Consider the following 20,157-nt stretch of genomic DNA (forward strand, 5'->3'; position numbering starts at 1 on the left):
GACACAGAGTCATTGGAGAAATAGTGTTTCTCTCACTGATCAAGTCGAATGCCTGAGCTGGTTGTTGGGTCACAGTAATAATTTACCATCTATTATGCTGTTTTACCCAGGGAGTAATCCCTACTTTCCGAGTGAAGTTTCTGCTGAGGCTTTTGCGGGGCAGGCTGGAGGTGGATCTCGACAAAGACAAGCTGCTGTTCAAGCACATGTGCTACGAAATGGAAAGGCTCCATAATGGTGGTGATGTCACTTTCCATGACGTGCTCAGGTACTCTTGAGATTTTCTCTTAAGTCTGTTCAAGTATAATGGCCTGGATATCTCTCTGGGCTAACAGATGTTCATCAGGCAGAGGAAAAGGCAAGACTGGTAGCTACAGAGGGAGTGCAGCTTTAAACGAGATGCCAAAATTAGATTTCCATTTTTCCTGCAAAAGAACATTAGCAATGGAAAATGTAGGTCCTAGGAAATCAGCTCTAAGTCATTTTAATGTTTTGGTTGGAAAGAGTTTGTCATAAACAGCAGTGACATGTTGTTCCTGTATCCCAAGCAATGAAATGTCCCCATGTGCAGCAACGTGACAGTGAATCTGACTGGAAATAAAATAGAAATGGGTACATTATCCAAGTATAAAATCTCGGGGGGGGGGGAAAACACTCAACATAAATGCCCCAGTTGCTTACAGTTCAGTGAGTTACCTGTGTTAGATAGTTAAATGCAGGTGACCAGGTCTTCATTTCTTTTGGCAATTTTGGTTTCTGATTCTTCTGGAATCATAAAACCATTTTTGTTCTTCAAATGCAACTTTATTGCATGCACCCGAATTTTGTCTTATTATACATGCCCCAGTTGCTTCCAGTTCAATGACTTACCTGTGTTAGATAGCTAAATGCAGGTGATCAGGTCTTCATTTGTTTTGAGCATTTTGTTTTATGATTCTTCTGGATTCATAAAACCATTTTTGTTCTTCAAATGCAACTTTATTGCATGCACCCGAATTATCTCTTATTATAAATGCCCCAGTTGCTTACAGTTCATTGACTTACCTGTGTTAGATAGCTAAATGCAGGTGATCAGGTCTTCATTTGTTTTGAGCATTTTGTTTTATGATTCTTCTGGAATCATAAAAACATTTTGTTTCTTCAAATGGAACTTTATTGCATGCATCCAAATTATGTCTTATTGCACTAGGCTCTGAAGTATGATTTTTGATCTTCTAAATTAAAAACCAAGGTCACCAGAATTTAAAAACAAACCAAATAACTAAATCAATGTTTCTTCCAGCATGCTTTCATACAGATCTGTTGATATCAGAAAAAGTCTTCAACTGGAAGAGCTGCTTGCTAGGGAACAACTGGAATATACCATAGAAGAGGAGGTGGCCAAACAGACCATACGCATGTGGCTGAAGAAGTGCTTAAAGCGAATCAGAGCAGTAAGTAAAGCTAAACCAGGAGCTAAATGGTTGTAGAAATTTTACTGATCAACAGTGCCAGGATTTGCTGTCACTATGCATCATTGACTCTGAACTCACAATCATGTTTATCATAGAATCATAGAATCATAGAATCAACCAGGTTGGAAGAGACCTCCAAGATCATCCAGTCCAACCTAGCACCCTGCCCTATCCAGTCAACTAGACCATGGCACTAAGTGCCTCATCCAGGCTTTTCTTGAAGACCCCCAGGGACGGTGCCTCCACCACCTTCCTGGGCAGCCCATTCCAATGGGAAATCACTCTCTCTGTGAAGAACTTCTTCCTAATATCCAGCCTATACCTACCCTGGCACAACTTGAGACTGTCCCCCCTTGTTCTATTGCTGGTTGCCTGGGAGAAGAGGCCACCCCCCACCTGGCTACAATGCCCCTTCAGGTAGTTGTAGACAGTAATGAGATCACCCCTGAGCCTCCTCTTCTCCAGGCTAAACAGGCCCAGCTCCCTCAACCTCTCCTCATAGGGTTTATGTTCCAGGCCCCTCACCAGCTTTGTTGCCCTTCTCTGGACATGTTCCAGCACCTCAACATCTTTCTTGAATTGAGGAAGTACACAGCAGTTGTTAACTAAGAAAGGCAAGGAAAAAAACAAAGGTGTGTTTCAGCTCACTTGAAAGTTCTACAAAAACAAGCATCTTTTGAAAGCAGAACTATCTTCCTGCCAGAACTTTATCTGTCTTTTCAATAGAGCAGCCATATGCATGTACACAGACCAAAGTCAAACCAATACAACAAAAATGGTGCAATTTAACAAAACCCCATAGGCCTAATCTTTGTTCACAAAATGTAACTGTAATTTCCTTGCCTCTGCTGGCCAAAGACACTATGATCAGTCAGCAGCAGATGACTCTTCAAATGGAGTTCATAGGAAGACAGGTCATTTGGATGAGCCATTACAGTACCTATGAGTGCAGATAAGCAGTGCGTACATGCAAATCAGGTACATGAACCATGGCACACAGTAGCTGTGTCAATGCCAATAAGAGAAGCAGAGCCAAAGCACTGGCACAGGGCTGGGCTGGGGTCACCCATAGTGGTTAGCACATTCCTCAGCACATTTTTGACCCATGCGTGCTCATACTTGCCCAGGCCACTGCTACAGGAGCATCACTGCTCTTCATGCGTAGGTCACAGTGGGAGCTGCTTCAAGCAGGCAGTGGTGGAAGTTGGATGGTGTGATAGAGGGAGCATTGGCCTGTAAGTGCTGGCCTATTACTTGTCCTCAACACTGCAAGAAATTCTAATCTGTTTCATTTACTAGTACTGACCTAGCTAAGTGCTTCTGTATGCTGTTTACCCAGTACTACTAGGTTTTGCAGTTATTTTCCTCTAGTCTTCCCCAGACGTCTTATCTTTGGATATTACAAAGTAACACCCTTGTCCTGGTAACTGATTTTTCAGTTATAGTAGAGCTAAGTCCAGGGTTTGATGGATTGGTTTGGTTTTTTTTTTCATAAAAGTTCAGGTTTTGTGAGCAGAGGTTTTCTTCAGAGCTCTGTGGCCATGGGATATGTTGGTTGGGTTTTTTTTCTGCTCAAAAATTTGTTAAAAAAACATAACGGGACACTAGTGGTGTCCCTCAGGGATCAGTGCTGGGCCCCATCCTCTTTAACATCTTCACAGATGATCTGGATGAGGGCATGGAGTCAGTCATCAGCAAGTTTGCAGATGACACTAAGCTCGGGGCAGATGTGACTGAGTTGGAGGGCAGAAAGGCTCTGCAGCGGGACCTTGACCACCTGTACAGATGGGCAGAGTCCAATGGGATGGGGTTCAATAGCTCCAAGTGCAGGGTGCTGCACTTTGGCCACAACAACCCCATGCAGAGATACAGGCTGGGGTCGGAGTGGCTGGAGAGCAGCCAAACAGAGAGGGATCTGGGGGTGCTGATTGATACCCACCTGAACATGAGCCAGCAGTGTGCCCAGGTGGCCAAGAGAGCCAGTGGCATCCTGGCCTGCATCAGGAATGGTGTGGTCAGCAGGAGCAGGGAGGTCATTCTGCCCCTGTACTCTGCACTGGTTAGACCACACCTTGAGTACTGTGTTCAGTTCTGGACCCCCAGTTTAGGAGGGACATTGAGATGCTTGAGCGTGTCCAGAGAAGGGCAACGAGGCTGGGGAGAGGCCTTGAGCACAGCCCTACGAGGAGAGGCTGAGGGAGCTGGGATTGGTTAGCCTGGAGAAGAGGAGGCTCAGGGGTGACCTTATTGCTGTCTACAACTACCTGAGGGGAGGTTGTGGCCAGGAGGAGGTTGCTCTCTTCTCTCAGGTGGCCAGCACCAGAACAAGAGGACACAGCCTCAAGCTACACTAGGGGAAATTTAGGCTGGAGGTGAGGAGAAAGTTCTTCACTGAGAGAGTCATTGGACACTGGAATGGGCTGCCCGGGGAGGTGGTGGAGTCGCCGTCCCTGGAGCTGTTCAAGGCAGGACTGGACGTGGCACTTGGTGCCATGGTCTAGCCTTGAGCTCTGTGGTAAAGGGTTGGACTTGATGATCTATGAGGTCTCTTCCAACCTTGGTGATACTGTGATACTGTGATAATTTGAGCATTACACATTGGTCAGCTGAAACATCAGTGTTCAAGGCATATCCAGATAGATTAATTTTGCTCTCATCTCTGTAATAATAATGACAGTAGATTTAGTCTTAGCTCTCAGTTCTGGGTTTATTCAACTCTGTTGTTCATTTCATTATGATATTGAATTACACCATGCTAAAGTAAATATGATGTTCATTTCAGCCTAGTAATGCAGTTCAGATCATTTCACGTGATATGAACCTTTTATAAACTGAATGTAATTATGGGAGTTAATATGTATTTTCAAATTCCCTTGTTAGTCTCTGAGTCTCTCTGGAGGGAGCATGTGGAAACTACCCAGGAAAGTGAAACCTTTCCTAAAGGCTGTTTATTTTAATTTAAAAGCAAATTAGATTGTACAATCATAATGGTAGTGGGTTTGTTTTTCTCTATGTGCTGTAAATCTATATTCAGTCCCAAGGTTTCCACTACTGTTTTAGCCAGTCTTATTGACAGCCTGTTCCTAAATCCATGAAAGAAATCAGATTTTTTTTCATTACCTTCATGTAATTCTTAGTAATTCTTTACCAATTTCCTCGTTTCTTTTTCTTTACAAGAACTTCCAGCTCATAAATTCAGAACTTTTATGGTTTTAACCTCTGGGCTTAAGCCTATGATTTAGCAACTTACCTACCACTTAATATAGGTTATGTTTCATCCTCTATTCCCTACATAAAGGTTAGACATATGCTGAAAGTCACTTTATTTAAATAACGACCATCTGGTACATGTAGCTTCATTGATGCACCTGGTGCCCACATCTGCTTCTCACTGTTTGGTTAAGTGTGTAGAAGGTTTTTAAAAAAGAAAATCAAGCTCTCTGACACACCAATGAGAATGTTTTTGTGGTCATAAATTGTACCTTGATAGAAACAACAGCAGTCGTGCAGCATTATCCACAGTCTACGAGAGAGTCAACAGCAGGAGCTGAGTCGGTTTCTGAATCCTCCCAGCATTGAGACAACACAGCCAAGTGAAGATATGAATGCTATTAATCAGGATAACAGTGCACAGCCAGAGGTATGTTAACCAGATTACTATCAGCAACTCAGAACAAACTCAGAAAACTTCCATGTTTCTTATGTGTTCCTTTTTAAAACATCACTTGAACTGGAAAAGTTGAAAGCAATATCTTGCTTTACTTCAATCTTCACCTTCAGCTATGAAGGCAAGATGGTCTAAGGCAGTAATTCCCCAGCTTAGCTGTCTTGCTAGCACTACAAAAGGCAAACTCAGCTGTATAACTCTGGCAGCCCCAACTTTCAGCTCTAGCATGAGCTTTGAGATGTGAAGCTTTGCTGTGCAAATATTCTAAAGTCGTGTTTACACTGAAAGTGATAGCACTGGGCATGCTGTGTCATCTGAGTAGGAGTCCTGGGCTTTTCCAGGACAGGGAATGAAACAAACACAACATAAGGATTCCATTGCAGAAGGCTGGGACCAATTTTGTACCCTTCAGTAGGGTACAGTACAGTAGGGTATGATGGAATTGAGCCCAAATAGCCTCTTGTTTTCATGCTAGTAGAGGTTTTCTGGGGCAGTAAAATATAAAAGCCATGCTGCCTTAACAAATGGCAATATGTTTTGTTTGTGTTCATGTGTAAAGCTTAGAAATAGGAGAGAAAAGTAACCCTTCTTTGGATTATACCCATGCAGCAGGGGACTGTGACTGAGATTCTTTTTCCTCTGTTCAGACAAGTAGCCAGCAGCAGCTCCTTAGCCCAACACTTTCAGACAGAGGAGGCTATCGACAAGACTCTGCAGATGCTGGGAAGCCTCAGCGGAAATTTGGGCAGTGGCGTTTGCCATCAGGTAAGTAAAAGTCATTTATTAGTGTAGTTCCCAGCTTGCCAAAAGACTATTCCACCACAGCAAGGCTGTGAAAGGCTTCATGATTCACAGGTCTACCTCCCACCTGCTGCTTGCACCCACATCATGTTTTTTCTACCCTCACGCATGATGAAAAACAGCAATCTCCCCTTCCTCCTAGTTCTGAAAGCCCAGAGGATGAACTCAAGCATTGCCATGTGCAGGTGGTTGGATTATTTTAACCTTATTATACCTTTACACTGGAGCTTTGGATTGTGCTTAGGGTTCTCTGTTATCAAATAAAGCACAGAGAAAATGAATGAAGTTTTTCCTAACAACAGGAGGAGAAACTTCTTTCCTGTAAGGGTCATGGAGCACTGGAACAAGCTCTCCAGAGAGGTTGCGGAGTCTCCTTCTCTGGAGACTTTCAAGACCTGGCTGGATACTGTGATACTGTGATACTGGATGCATTCCTGTATGACCTGCACTAGATTATGGTTGTGCTCTGGCAGGGGGGGTTGGATTTGATGATCACCAGAGGTCCCTTTCAACCCCTAACCCCCTGTGATCTTCTTATCCTGTGAAGAAGAATAACTGCTGAGTGCCTTGTCTCATCTAACCATACCAGGCATGTGATTTATGCCTTACAACATAGTAACACGTTTTTATATCTTCACTTCAGCCAGGAGTTGGCCAGGTGTACAACCAGTTTCCCATTTATTTTTTCAGGAACAGGAAACATACTCAAGTTTGTCTAGAAACTGCAAGCCACTAGAAGAGAGAGGTTACACTGTGTGCTATAGGAGGGTGCTTATAGGAGGGTGGAAGAGGTGCAGAGATATAGTCTGAGGCCTTAAGTTTTTTTCTCAAAAGCACTCTCCACCACCTGAAAGACTCTCTCATAAAGTTCACATTGACTTCTGTAGCCTGCCACACTTGTGACCTGCAGGTTATATGTGTGTGTGTCAGCCTGCTTTCAGCTCTCATCACTCAGTCCTATTTCAAAGTCAGAGTGTTGCCTTCAAAGGCTTCCATTGTGCACACCCTAGGTAGAGGAGATGGTCATGCTGTACAATTAACCCTACTTTTGTGACCAGAGTACTTGTCCGAGAAACAGGGCAGTATAATAGAAAGCCTTTCCACTCAAGTGTCACTGAGCAGCAAAGTTCAACATTTTCTTGGAACAGAGAGGAAAAGAGGGAGCATGCTAAGGAGGAATCATACTACTGTAGCAAACTGAATAGTTTTTTCAAGGGAGAATTGGGAATTCAGGGTCTCCTTTCTTAGTACTGATCTTGGCCATGTAACTCTTAAATGTTCTTCAGTGGATGGTCTCAGAGAAGGAAGCTCACCTCTGTGCACACTACGGCTGGGCAGATGGTAAGTAGTCTGCCTCCAATCCAAGAAAGACCTGTATTTAAGATCATGAATAGCATCATTAAGATCGTGGGATTTGTATACATACACATACGCTTTCTTAAGGCCCTATCAGCAACAACCTATCAGTGTGGCTTCCACTCCTAGGCCACAGTTAAATATCACATCCTAGGTGTAGCTGCATCCCCTAAGTGCACTTTTCCATCCCTTTTTCTGGCTGTTACCACTTTTTTTCCATCTTGCCAGATGGCCAGCTCATATAAGTACTGCCTAAACCATTTAGGTCGCAATTAGCCAGGTAAGGATTGATCTATTGCATCAGCTATCACAGCAGAAGGAAATGAGGCAATGCTCAGTTAAACTGCTCCAGGGAGTGGTATGAATAGCTGGAGCTGAAAGGAACACATTGGAATAGAGCCCTACTCTTTCCATGACAAGTCAATTTTAAGCTGCCCCAGTCCAGCTAGTCCAGTTTACCAGAATTCCAAGTGGAAATGTTCAGGAAGCAGATCTACTCTAATACAGAACTTTGTGCTTAATTTCACAGCCCCCAAGCCAATAAGCCATTCAGTGTCTTCAGTCAACCTACGCTTCGGTGGACGTTCAACTATGAAATCTGTTGTATGCAAAATGAATCCCATGTCTGATGCTGCTTCTTGTGGATCAGAAGTCAAGAAATGGTGGACAAGACAATTAACTGTGGAGAGTGATGAGAGTGGAGAGGACCTTCTTGATATCTGAGAAAAAGCCAAGTTGTACTGCAACAGCAACCATGTCAAGTACAGGCTAATTTGCTATGTTTAGAACTGAGGACACTGTGCTGTATGGCTTCTGTCAAAAATCAATGCCATATTTTTTTTCAGATGCTTATCCTGGTGCCAGATGAAGCATAGCACTCACTTCTTTGTTAGAATTCACCTCTGTAGGCACTGATTGTACTTCAAGAAATCTGCATACAATAGCAGTACTAACAAAGCCAGAGAGACTGTGCTGCCTATAGAAGACAAAATTTTGGAAGGTTTCATGTGTTCTGTAGCTGCATCATGAAAATGTATTTTGATTTGCACACCTCTGTGGGTTTTCTTCAACCTGCACCGTACTTTAAAGTGGCAACACTTTACAATACAGGGGTAATCCATCTCTTCTTTTTTGAGTTTTCCCTCAGTTGATATTTAGACACCATGCTTTAGGAAGATTTTGTTATCCACAAATGACCTGAAGAGGTCAGCACTGACTTCGTGTTCAAGGGAAGTATTTTTACGAAGTACAGATTCTGAATTACAATTCTAAGCTTTTTCTGGACCCTTTTTTTTTTAATGGACAAGACACAGGAAAATTCACGTTAAAATCAGAAGGTGAAGGATCAGCTTCTAAGATGTAAATATCTTTGGGGTTTGGTTAATTATACAAAGAGCTTGATTTTCATAGAGAAAATGGGGCAGGGGGGTAAGAAAAACAAACAAACAAAAAAAAAAGACATGAAAACTGTGCATTTATGCATCCATCCAATGACCTCCATGTGAAAAAAAACCATCATTTATGCTTCGTTTTAATATACTGGTCACATATATGTATGGTGTCATTATTCTCCTGTTAATTAGATCCCATTTCCTCGTGTAGTAGTAACACAACTTTCTCCTTGTCTGTGTGATAAAAACTAGCATGTTGGGGGTTGTAATTAGCGAGTAGTAGTGTATGGCTTTTAAAATACAGTTGAGTTTTGCCTGTGTGGTTAGAAGTTAATTTTACTGACCCATCTTACTACTCGTGCTGCAGCCCTCCAAAGCTAAGGCATGGCCATGGGCTGCAGTTAAGTACCTTTGTCTCGTTTGTTCGTTCCAGTCAATCATATTTTGAAGTGTTAACCTCCTTTTATTTCATGAAGCAGCAGTAGTGCTGCATTATCTCTGGTGAAAAAGCAACTATCCCTTTCATAAAAGTTTTTTTTTCCAGTAAAAGGCCAATGCTATGCAGATAGGGAGGTGGAGAAGAAAAGCCACAAAATACAGCAGAGTTTGTTGCTTTCGGAATTCAAGACTGTCTAAAAATTTGGGGTAAAAATGTGCCCTTCCCTCAGGGAAGAACTAAGAGGTTGCAGATTCTGTAGCTCAGCCCCTGACTGGGTTTTTTAGCATAGCTGGGACCATTCTGTTACCATTGTTTCCTATGGAAATGATAGGTTGCTCTACCATGGCCTGATGTGAGATCTTGTAAGAGGCTCACAGTTAATGCACACCATGACTTACAAATATATCCTTCACAAAGCAGATGAAAGCCAGTGCTTTGCAATGCTTTCTGGCCAAAATGTTAATGCAGAGTGGTCAGGATACAGCATTGTTTTCACAGATGCCTTCACCATAAATACAAAATGCATTTTGGCCATATAATAGTTTTCTTGGCACCTACCAATGTTTTGTTCCCTGCCTACGGTTGAACATGGTTTCTATATATTTTTTGTAAACAGTCAGACTGAACACATCTGTATTTTGTGGTTCCTTTATGTATGTTGGGCTATATTTAAGTTTAAATCTAGTCAGCTGTAACTCTGTAGTAACAGAACATGTGCATTTTCTTGTTTACATTGTTTTATGAACTGCCAACAAAACTTCGGATGCAAATCCATTACTTTGCGTTCTGGTTTGTGCTTAAGTTGAGTTTTTCTCTCTACAACAAAAACATAAATACTAGATTTATGAAAGGTAGTTTCCTTGGAAGTTCAATAATATATTGAACCACAGATCTTTCTGAACCATTCTTGCTGCAAATCTTCTCTTTAAAGTATTTGGCAAACTTTTTTTTCCCCTTGCCTTACACTACCCCATCAATAAAAGTGAGTTGCTTTAAGCAATATTTCTCCCTCTGGTTTTCATTCTGGCTGTATTTCACTATCTGGATCATCTGTGAGAATGCTGCATAGTGGCTGTCTGTGTGATTTGTTCAGGATTGCTTAAAGAGAAGCTTTCAAACTCTTCTAATAGGAGAGCCTTAACTTTGGTTTTTGTCTGTTTGTTTTTTCTTTCTTTTTTTCCTTCTTTTTATTTTTTTCTCCTTTTTTTTAATGTCTTTTTTTCTGTATTTTTTGTCCTTTTTTTTTCCTGTCTTTTTTTTCCTGTTCTTTTTTTTTCTTTAATTACTATTCTTTTTTAACAAGAAGTCCATCCACTTCTGTCAGCAGTACTGCCACAAGGGGTCTCTTTCCAAAAAAAAAAAAAAAAAGGGGGACAAAATAGGACTGTTCATTACTTATTTATTTTTAGTTAACTCACTTCATTTGCTTTAGATGGATGTGAATGTGTGTGTGTGTGTGTGTGAAAGAGAGGAGAAATTTGTGGTGAAAACATAGTAGTGGTTTCATAGGCTGTGTTTCAATATTTTCCAAAACACTGGGGATCCCTGAACCATCTAACTTAACTGGCAAGTGGGCTCTGAGAAAGCAATGCTCACTGGTTTATTCCTCCATTTTACATTTACAGATATGGGGAGTGAAGTGGAGTTTGAAAAATAGGAAAATAGCATATACCAGAGCACCCAGGTGACCAGTTTGAGGTGAAAACCTCCTTAGTATGGCACCTCTCTGCTCACCTCCTACTCTGCAGCTAAGAACCAATGCACATTTGCGCATATAGGTGAAGAAACAGAGAGGCAGAGCTGAAGAATGACTGAAGTTCAAACAGCCTGCACAAACAATGGAGAGACATAAAGAAGAAATGGTGCAGCAAGAAATCAGTCAGTCCAGACAGCTTGAAAGAAAAGTTCAAACAAGAACAGATGCAAGACAAAGGTAAACAAAGAATTGCCAGGGGAATGTTACTACCTGCAGTGTTTTTGGCTCCTGGAATTAAATCCAGAGTTACCCTATATGAATGAGGAGAAGAAAATGTTTAGAATCTTTTCCATGCACTGTGGGAACTCCATTCCATAGGAAGCACTTGTAAAAGTCTTCATGGCTTGGGTGGGCAAAAACTGTAGTGCATGTTATCAGTGCTCAAATGGAAAACAGCTTGTGGGAAGTCTGAAAACATGCAGCAAGACATGTATCAATATCATTCCCAAGGCAATTCTGATTTCAGACTATCACTATTGTAATGAAGAAATTAATAACCTGAAGCTATTTGCTACTGGAAGATTTCCAACTGAATTAAGAGCTAAGAACACAAAGTACACTTTTATCTGACAAGGTAAAAATGACTGTTATTGTTTTAACTCATGGGGATCAATCGGCTTTAAACATCTTCAAAAGAACATTACCTTCAGTGGTGGCTGCATTCAAAGACTGCTATCACAGCTTCTGAGAAGCCACAGATTTGGATGCAAAAAGAAGTGAAAAACTTTTGGACAATAATCTTTTTTGTTCTCCTCTTGTATTCACAACGTGCTCACAGCTCTTGTTACTGTGCTCATAAGACTGTCCATCAATAGCTGTAGCAGGAGAAGAGTTTGTGCTATTGTAACAGCACATTTGGAGCCCCAGCAAGTAAGATGTGTGTAAAACTTGCCACCCAAGAATGTGTACTCCTCCTGAAATCTTTCCACAATTAAAAACAAACACTGGCCTGAGCTGTCAATCAAAATTACCCATAGGATTATCTCAGTCTCCCCAAATTGAACTCTAAGAGGCTAAATTCATTCCTTCTATTGAAGAGAGTTTAGTCACACCGTAGTCGGCTGCCCTGGTTTGTTCAACTGCTCTGCAACACAAAGGGAGCTTCACTAGAATTCAATTAACCTTCCTCTTCATCCCAAGGGTGCTAGTGTCGGACCCCATTAGCAGATCTTGCCCATTGTTCTCAATGTAGAACCTCCAAGCACCAGGTTATTAACCCATCAGTGAGCTAAGTGTACAGGCAGTGCCATTTTATCCCCCTTCCACAGGTTCCTGTCTCAGATACTTATTCCAGTACCCTTACTGGTTTTATACTTTTACTTGACTTGCTTGTCTGCACTGAGGAACTTGGGGAAAACTACTTGAGCACCTATAAAAGTGTGTTTCATAAAAGTGTAGCTTACTGGAGAGACAAGAAATATTGTAAGGGTAGGTAGAAAAGGAACAAAACCCAAACCCAAACCACCCTATCCATCAGCCTGAAGAGCTGTCGACATCAGCCTGCTCTCTGAACTGAGGCAGGCAGCCATCAGCAGAACAAGCCTGCAGTGACTCAGTGGGCATTGCTCTGTTTTGGGACAACTTTTACTCAGGTTGGAAACAAGCTAGTTTATACCAGATGGATATGAGTGAGACCTAGAGACTTGGGCAGTCAGGGTCTAATTGGATCCTCCACACAATGGACGTCACTGTGGAGGAATTACTCTTTGTGAGCAGAGTTTCCCCCAAAGGTAAGAGAAGAGAGTTGGCCCTTGTGTTCCTTTCAGAGAAGCTGATCTCACATCCTCACTCATGCCATGTCGTTTTCTGTTAGGTTTTGCTTTCTGATTACATGCAAGGCAGGCAGTGCCTTGGCATATTTAGCACCCAAGAAATAGGAGTTCAACACAGGTGTGCTTTTGTTGTAATGTATTCACTGGGAGGGAGGGAGGAAGGAAGGAAGGAAGGAAGGAAGGAAGGAAGGAAGGAAGGAAGGAAGGAAGGAAGGAAGGAAGGAAGGAAGGAAGGAAGGAAGGAAGGAAGGAAGGAAGGAAGGAAGGAAGGAAGGAAGGAAGGAAGGAAGGAGGGAGGAAGTTAGGGAAAAGGAAGGGAGGGAGGGATGGAGGGAAGGAGGAAGGAAGGGAGGGAGAGAGGAAGGAAGGAAAAGGAAGGAAGGAAAGGAAGGAAGGAAGGAAGGAAGGAAGGAAGGAAGGAAGGAAGGAAGGAAGGAAGGAAGGAAGGAAGGAAGGAAGGAAGGGAGGGAGGGAGGAAGGAGGGAGAGAGAGGGGGGAGGGAGGGAGGGAGGGAGGGAGGGAGGGAGGGAGGGAAGGAGGGAAGGAGGGAGGGAGGAAAGAAGGAGAGAGGGAGGAAGGAGGGAGAGAGAGGGGGGAGGGAGGGAGGAAGGAGGGAGAGGGGAGGAAGGAGGGAGAGAGAGGGGGGAGGGAGGGAGGGAGGGAGGGAGGGAGGGAGGGAGGGAGGGAGGGGAGGGGAGGGAGGGAAGGAGAGTAAAAAATTATAGAGAAAAAAGGACAACAAAATGGAAAAGAGAGAATGCATGTCTGTTGAGTTTTGGGGGTTTTCTTAATTGTAGTGTCAAGACAAGGGTTAATGATTAGAAACTGAAAGAGGACAGATTTAGATTACACATAAGAAATAAATTCTTTACAGTGAGGGTGGTAAGACTCTGAGCCAAGTTGCCCAGAGAAGCTGTGGATGCCCCCTCACTGGAAGTGTTGAAGGCCAAGTTAGATGGGACTTTGAGCAAGAGTCTGTCAGAAGATGTCCCTGCTCATGACAGGGGTTTGAATTAGAAGAACTTTGAACATCTCTTTCAACTCAAAACATTCTATGATTCTCTGGCTCCTATAGATCACAAGAATAGGCACATTCTATGATTCTCTGATTCCTAGAGGCACAAGAATAACACCACATGTAAAAAATGCACGCAAGAAAAACAAGAACACTGCCTTTTGTTATCAGGACTTTAAAAACTGCAGAGCATACTTCTCTACTTGCTGAAACTTCTTTGACCAAAACATCAGTTTGCTGACATTGCTGTGGGTCTTAGAATCATAGAATCAACCAGGTTGGAAGAGACTTCCAAGATCATCCAGTCCAACCTAGCACCCAGCCCTGTCCAGTCAACTACACCATGGCACTAAGTGCCTCATCCAGGCTTTGCTTGAACACCTCCAGGGACAGTGCCTCCACCACCTCCCTGGGCAGCCCATTCCAATGCCAGTCACTCTCTCTGTGAAGAACTTCCCAAGCACTTCAAATACTGGAAAAAAAATAAATACCACCAAGTCAAAAACAAATAACTTCTTCTAGTTCCTTCCCAGCTGCCTGCCATGTCCTCTAGCATGACCAGCAACATGGTGAGTTTTGCAGAGCCTCTGAAGGCACTGCTAGCCTCAACCACTCGACTGCCAGAGACAGTCACCTCCTCATCACAGCTGGTGATGCAAGCAGGATCTTATGCCCATGCCCTCCTTGGCAAAACCTGATTTTTTTCCATTTTACCCACTTGAAGGGGAGTCAATGCTCTACCAAGGCCAGCAGAGACTGAGCAGATGCAAGGGCTCTTAGGCTGCTCTGCTGAGAGAGGTGTCGTGATGCTTGGGGAGCTGAGGGCACCCAACAGCTGCAGCAAGGCTGCAGTTTTGTGCATAAGTTTTTGTGCCAGAATTGTCAGATTGGTGATGTCATGCAGTGAACTGGTTTAGATGCCATGAGTAAGAAGGTCTCAAATGCATAGCCAGTGTCAGCTCTTCCACTGGAAAGTACAATACTCTGAACTTAGCCAATTTAACTTGACCCCAGTTGCTTCTTCTTCTGAGTTCTGTAAAATACTCCAGATTTTAAAATACATGATAAAAAGTATTTAAAACTTCACCTTAATTGGACCAGTGACAGCAAAAGTATTTCTCTGACCTTGGCTTAAAGATTTATTTCAAGTTTAGATGTATTTCTCTATTCATCCTGCATCATACAATCAACCAGGTCAGAAGAGACCTACAAGATCATCCAGTCCAACCTATGCCCCAGCCCTATCCAATCCACTAGACCATTGCACTAAGTGCCTCATCCAGGCTTTTTCTGAATGCCTCCCAAGGATAGTGACTCCACCACCTCCCTGGGCAGCCCATTCCAGTGGCAAATCACTCTCTCTGTGAAGAACTTCCTCCTAACATCCAGCCTAGACCTCTCCTGGCACAAGTTGAGACTGTGTCCCCTTGTTCTGTTGCTGGTTGCCTGGGAGAAGAAGCCAACTCCCACCTGGCTACAACCTCCCTTCATGTTAGAGCTTATCTACATCAGAAAGTTGCACCAGCTTAAACCTAACCTGTTGCTGCAAATTGATTTCCCTAAATCAGTTTGGATATCTGTGAAAATGCTTATTTCACTTTAAAGATTTTTTTTTTTCATTGATCTATGTTAAAACCCAAATCTCTTTGGTTTTATTCTAATGGCAGGAGTGCTCCCAAAGGTCTACATGTCAGCTGCCTTAATTGGTTTTAAAACCACACCTTTAATTATATGGTTGTAAGTCCTTTTCATAGAGGGGGAAGTATAGGCTGGATGTTAGGAGGAAGTTGTTGCCAGAGAGAGTGATTGGCATTGGAATGGGCTGCCCAGGGAGGTGGTGGAGTCACTGTCCCTGGAGGTGTTCAAGCAAAGCCTGGATGAGGCACTTAGTGCCATGGTCTAGAATATTGGCTAGGGCTGGGTGCTAGGTTGGCCTGGATGATCTTGGAGGTCTCTTCCAACCTGGTTGATTCTATGATTCTATTACAGTCTCTAGGAGCAGCTGGAGTGCTAAATAAAAGCCATCTCAGGAGCACCTTGCACCCTGCACTTGAGTGGCCACACTGCCTTGTGGTAGCACAACCTTGGCTCTGCCAAGTGTCATACCAACCACTTTGCCCCATGATGTTGCTGGGCATTTTGGGGTAATTTACAGCAGGAACTACCTCCTGGGAGACATTTTGTATGAGACTGCTGGGCATAGCTCCCTTCACCTTCTGCAGCCCTCAGATACAATGTGTGCAGAGATGACCTGTAGGGTTGGCCTAACAGAGCTATGTCTGGATAAAGAGGCTGTTGCAGTTTGAAAGCTTTAGTCAGGCCTTCTTTCAGCGGCATGAGCTGTCCATTCCCTGCCAAACAAGCATACCACTTTCTTACAGTGGCCTTCTGGGCCCTGGAGGTGCTTAAGGCCAGGCTGGATGAGGCTCTGGCCAGCCTGATCTAGAATGGGGTGTCCCAGTCCATGGCAGGAGGGTTGGAACTAGATGATCCTTGTGGTCCCTTCCAACCCTGAGCCCTGCAGAAGGACACAGACAGGCTGGATGGGTGGGCAGAGGCCAATGGGATGAGATTTAACAAGGCCAGGTGCAGAGTTCTGCACTTTGGCCACAACAACCCCAAGCAGAGATACAGGCTGGGGACTGAGTGGCTGAGAGCAGCCAGGAGGAAAGGGACCTGGGGGTACTGATAGATAGTAGCTGAAGATGAGGCAGCAGTGTGCCCAGGTGGCCAAGAGAGCCAATGGCATCCTGGCCTGCATCAGGAACAGTGTGGCCAGTAGGACAAGGGAGGTTATTCTGCCCCTGTACTCAGCACTGGTCAGACCACACCTTGAGTCCTGTGTCCAGTTCTGGGCTCCTCAATTCAAGAGAGATGTTGAGGTGCTGGAATGTGTCCAGAGAAGGGCAACAAAGCTGGTGAGGGGCCTGGAACACAAAGCCTATGAGGAGAGGCTGAGGGAGATGGGGGTGTTTAGCCTGGAGAAGAGGAGGCTCAGAGGTGACCTCATTGCTGTCTACAGCTCCCTGAAGGGAAGCTGCAGCCAGGTGGGGGTTGGTCTCTTCTCCCAGGTAACCAGCAACAGAACAAGGGGGGACAGTCTCAAGTTGTGCCAGGGTAGGTATAGGCTGGGTGTTAGGAGGAAGTTGTTGGCAGAGAGAGTGATTGGCATTGGAATGGGCTGCCCAGGGAGGTGGTGGAGGCACCGTCCCTGGGGGTCTTCAAGCAAAGCCTGGCTGAGGCACTTAGTGCCATGGTCTAGTTGACTGGCTAGGGCTGGGTGCTAGGTTGGCCTGGATGATCTTGGAGGTCTCTTCCAACCTGATTGATTCTATGATTCTATGATTCCATGATTCATGATTCTATAAGTATCCCTATAAGCCCCTACTGCCATGCTGCTGGTGCATTCCTTGCTTTATTCCAGGAGATGATCTAGAAATAAAACCCACAGAAGGATATAGCCATTATTCACTAGGCCCACTCAAACACCAGACTGGGCCCCCAGAGTATGTGCTGCAGATGTGATGGGACTTCTGCAGAAAGTCTCATCCCATTTAGTGTGGCTGTGCAGCTCTTGACACGAGCCTTTGGATCTGGGGGCACCCAGATTCCACCATAGTTAGGCACAGCCACCCTGGGCTCAGACTGCTCTCACAAAGCCTTTCTTCTTTCAAGCAAATGAGTGCTTTTCATTTGGAAGAGGTCTTGGTACAACCCATTGTGCTAGTTTGAAGCAGGCTAGAATGTTTTGGTGAGGAGAACTAGATCATAGGCTGTGAAAGGAAAACAAAGGTGATGTCTGCTCCCCTCAGAGTCTTGCTGAAGAATAAATGAAGACATTAGGTAACACTCTCACCATTTTAGCTCACTCTGGCTGGGCTTTGACTGAACTGCACCTCCCTAACCTCACCTTCCATTTGGACTAACTCATCTTTGCTTCATAACCTCTTGGCTGAACCTCCATTCTTCCTTGGGACTGGGGTAAGGCTGAGAGGGGCAGGGGGAAGGTGCAGGGGTGGTTGAGAGCCCCTCCTGGGCACTCAGGTTTCTGGGAGAGGAGTTGTGTTTCTGTATTACCTTTTACCTTGTCTATTTCTGTCTATAACTGCATATACTGTAAATATCTGCTTGTATATTGTGCTAGCTGTAAATAAATAGCTTCATTTATACTCCCAGAGCCGGCTGAGACTAGTCTGGGTGATTTCTAAAGTGTGGGGGGGCAGAGAACACCCAAACAACTCACAGCCAGCCTAGCTATGGTGTTTTCTTTTAGCATGTGTTTGGTTACCCACGGCCGTGATCAAACACTGTTCACCCTGAGCCAGCCAGCCACAAACACGCAGACAGGCCATCACAACAGTTCTCAGTACCTCAGCCTTCTGCTGGCTGGGACACGTTTAAACTCTGTTTTAACACTAGAGGGCTAGCGTTGCTTTGTGTTGGCTGTCTGCATGCACACACACACACAAACACACACAAGACTTTAGTAGGTTGCTCATCTTTCAGTTTTGTTTTTCTTTGTACTCAGATACCAGAGTGGCAAGACATTTCCAGGGCCGTTATACGACAAGGGACCTTTCATTAACTTCATAGTGTTTACCCAGAAATTGCTCTGTTTCCTTTGTGGTAGTGTGACTCACAGAATCACAGCATTTCTTAGGCTGGAGGAGACCTTCAAGATCATGGAGTCCAGTCATTAGCGTCACACTGACAAGTCCTTGACTAAGCCAAAGCCCTCAGCACAACATCCAGTCACTATCAATCACTGTGGTTGGAAAGGACCACCAGGATCAGCCAGTCCAACCTTCATCCCAGCAGCCTTAATCACTAGACCATAGCCTCAAGCACCACAACCATTCCCCTTTTAAACACCTCCAGGGATGGCAACTCCACCACCTCCCTGGGCAGCCTGTTCCAGTGCCTGACCACCTGCTCAGTAAAGAACTTCCTCTGAACATCTAACCTAAACCTCCCCTGACACAACTTGAGGCCATTTCCTCTTGTCCTATAATTAGTAATTTGGGAGAAGAGACCAGATCCAGCCTCAGTGCAACGTCCTTTTAGGTAGTTGAAGAGGGCCATAAGGTCCCCTCTCAGCCTCTTCTTCTCCAGACGAAACAACCTCAGTTCCCTGAGCCACTCCCCATGGGTCATGTTTTCCACATCTCTCACCAGCCTCATTGCCCTTCTCTGCACCCTCTCCAGCACCTCAATGTCCCTCCTATACTGTGGTGACCAAAACTAGGGGTGGGCTCACTTTCAGGAAACTATTGGCATTTGCATTCCCACTTCTATGTGGTGCACACAGAAGTCGAAACAGAAGATCGAGTTAGCAGCAACACTTCATTTTCTCTGTCTCCAACGATTGTGCTCTGTGCACGTCAGATGGGATGCAGCCTATATTTGCATTTCAATTCCAAGGGAAATTCAGAAGTGACAATGTTTTCGACACCTGTCTCCCAAAAGTTAAAGAGCAAATAGCTGGGAATGTCAGAAATCTTATGCCACAAAATCAATATGCATATCTCACTTCTTGGACACAGAAATCATGCTCAGCAATTTGAACTGTGACACCTGCTTTACATGATGCCTGCTTTTCATTGTTCTAATTTTCTTTGCCTGACTCTAAGTACCTACACAAGCTCAATCACAAGCTCTGATCGAGTGAGAAATACCATCACAGACTGTGTTTGTTGATGGACAAATAACAATTTCAAGAGATGTTTGAAAGTGCAGCTTTCTGTGGTGTAGCATGAAAATTTGGGAGCGATTTTGGTTGTTCTTGCATGAACATGAGCCAGCAGTGTGCCCAGGTGGCCAAGAGAGCCAGTGGCATCCTGGCCTGCATCAGGAATGGTGTGGTCAGCAGGAGCAGGGAGGTCATTCTGCCCCTGTACTCTGCACTGGTTAGACCACACCTTGAGTACTGTGTTCAGTTCTGGGCCCCCCAGTTTAGGAGGGACATTGAGATGCTTGAGCGTGTCCAGAGAAGGGCGACGAGGCTGGGGAGAGGCCTTGAGCTCAGCCCTACGAGGAGAGGCTGAGGGAGCTGGGATTGGTTAGCCTGGAGAAGAGGAGGCTCAGGGGAGACCTTATTGCTGTCTACAACTACCTGAGGGGTGGTTGTGGCCAGGAGGAGGTTGCTCTCTTCTCTCAGGTGGCCAGCACCAGAACGAGAGGACACAGCCTCAAGCTACACCAGGGGAGATTTAGACTTGAGGTGAGGAGAAAGTTCTTCACTGAGAGAGTCATTGGACACTGGAATGGGCTGCCCGGGGAGGTGGTGGAGTCGTCGTCCCTGGAGCTGTTCAAGGCAAGGTTGGACGTGGCACTTGGTGCCATGGTCTAGCCTTGAGCTCTGTGGTAAAGGGTTGGACTTGATGATCTGTGAGGTCTCTTCCAACCTTGGTGATACTGTGATACTGTGAACAGTTTTTACAGTAACAACAAAAGGATTAAAAAAAAACCCAACCAAAAAAAAAAAAGGCAGAGGACAGTGCATGATT

General features: G+C 44.5%; 1 protein-coding gene across 1 annotated transcript in view; it reads left to right on the forward strand.

Annotated features, from left to right (window-relative positions):
• Nucleotides 1–10,104, forward strand: part of NALCN (sodium leak channel, non-selective) — a 254,133-nt gene extending 244,029 nt beyond the window's left edge. The window contains exons 40-44 of the mRNA XM_064143801.1: nucleotides 111–268; nucleotides 1,283–1,433; nucleotides 4,945–5,094; nucleotides 5,769–5,886; nucleotides 7,808–10,104. Coding sequence (XP_063999871.1) covers nucleotides 111–268; nucleotides 1,283–1,433; nucleotides 4,945–5,094; nucleotides 5,769–5,886; nucleotides 7,808–8,001 — 771 coding nt within the window. The 3' untranslated portion in view covers nucleotides 8,002–10,104. The remainder of the gene's footprint in view (nucleotides 1–110; nucleotides 269–1,282; nucleotides 1,434–4,944; nucleotides 5,095–5,768; nucleotides 5,887–7,807) is intronic.
• Nucleotides 10,105–20,157: the final 10,053 nt, after the last annotated feature.

This window comes from Pogoniulus pusillus, chromosome 5 (genome assembly GCF_015220805.1).
Source record: "Pogoniulus pusillus isolate bPogPus1 chromosome 5, bPogPus1.pri, whole genome shotgun sequence".
In the NCBI taxonomy this organism is placed as follows: Eukaryota; Metazoa; Chordata; class Aves; order Piciformes; family Lybiidae; genus Pogoniulus; species Pogoniulus pusillus.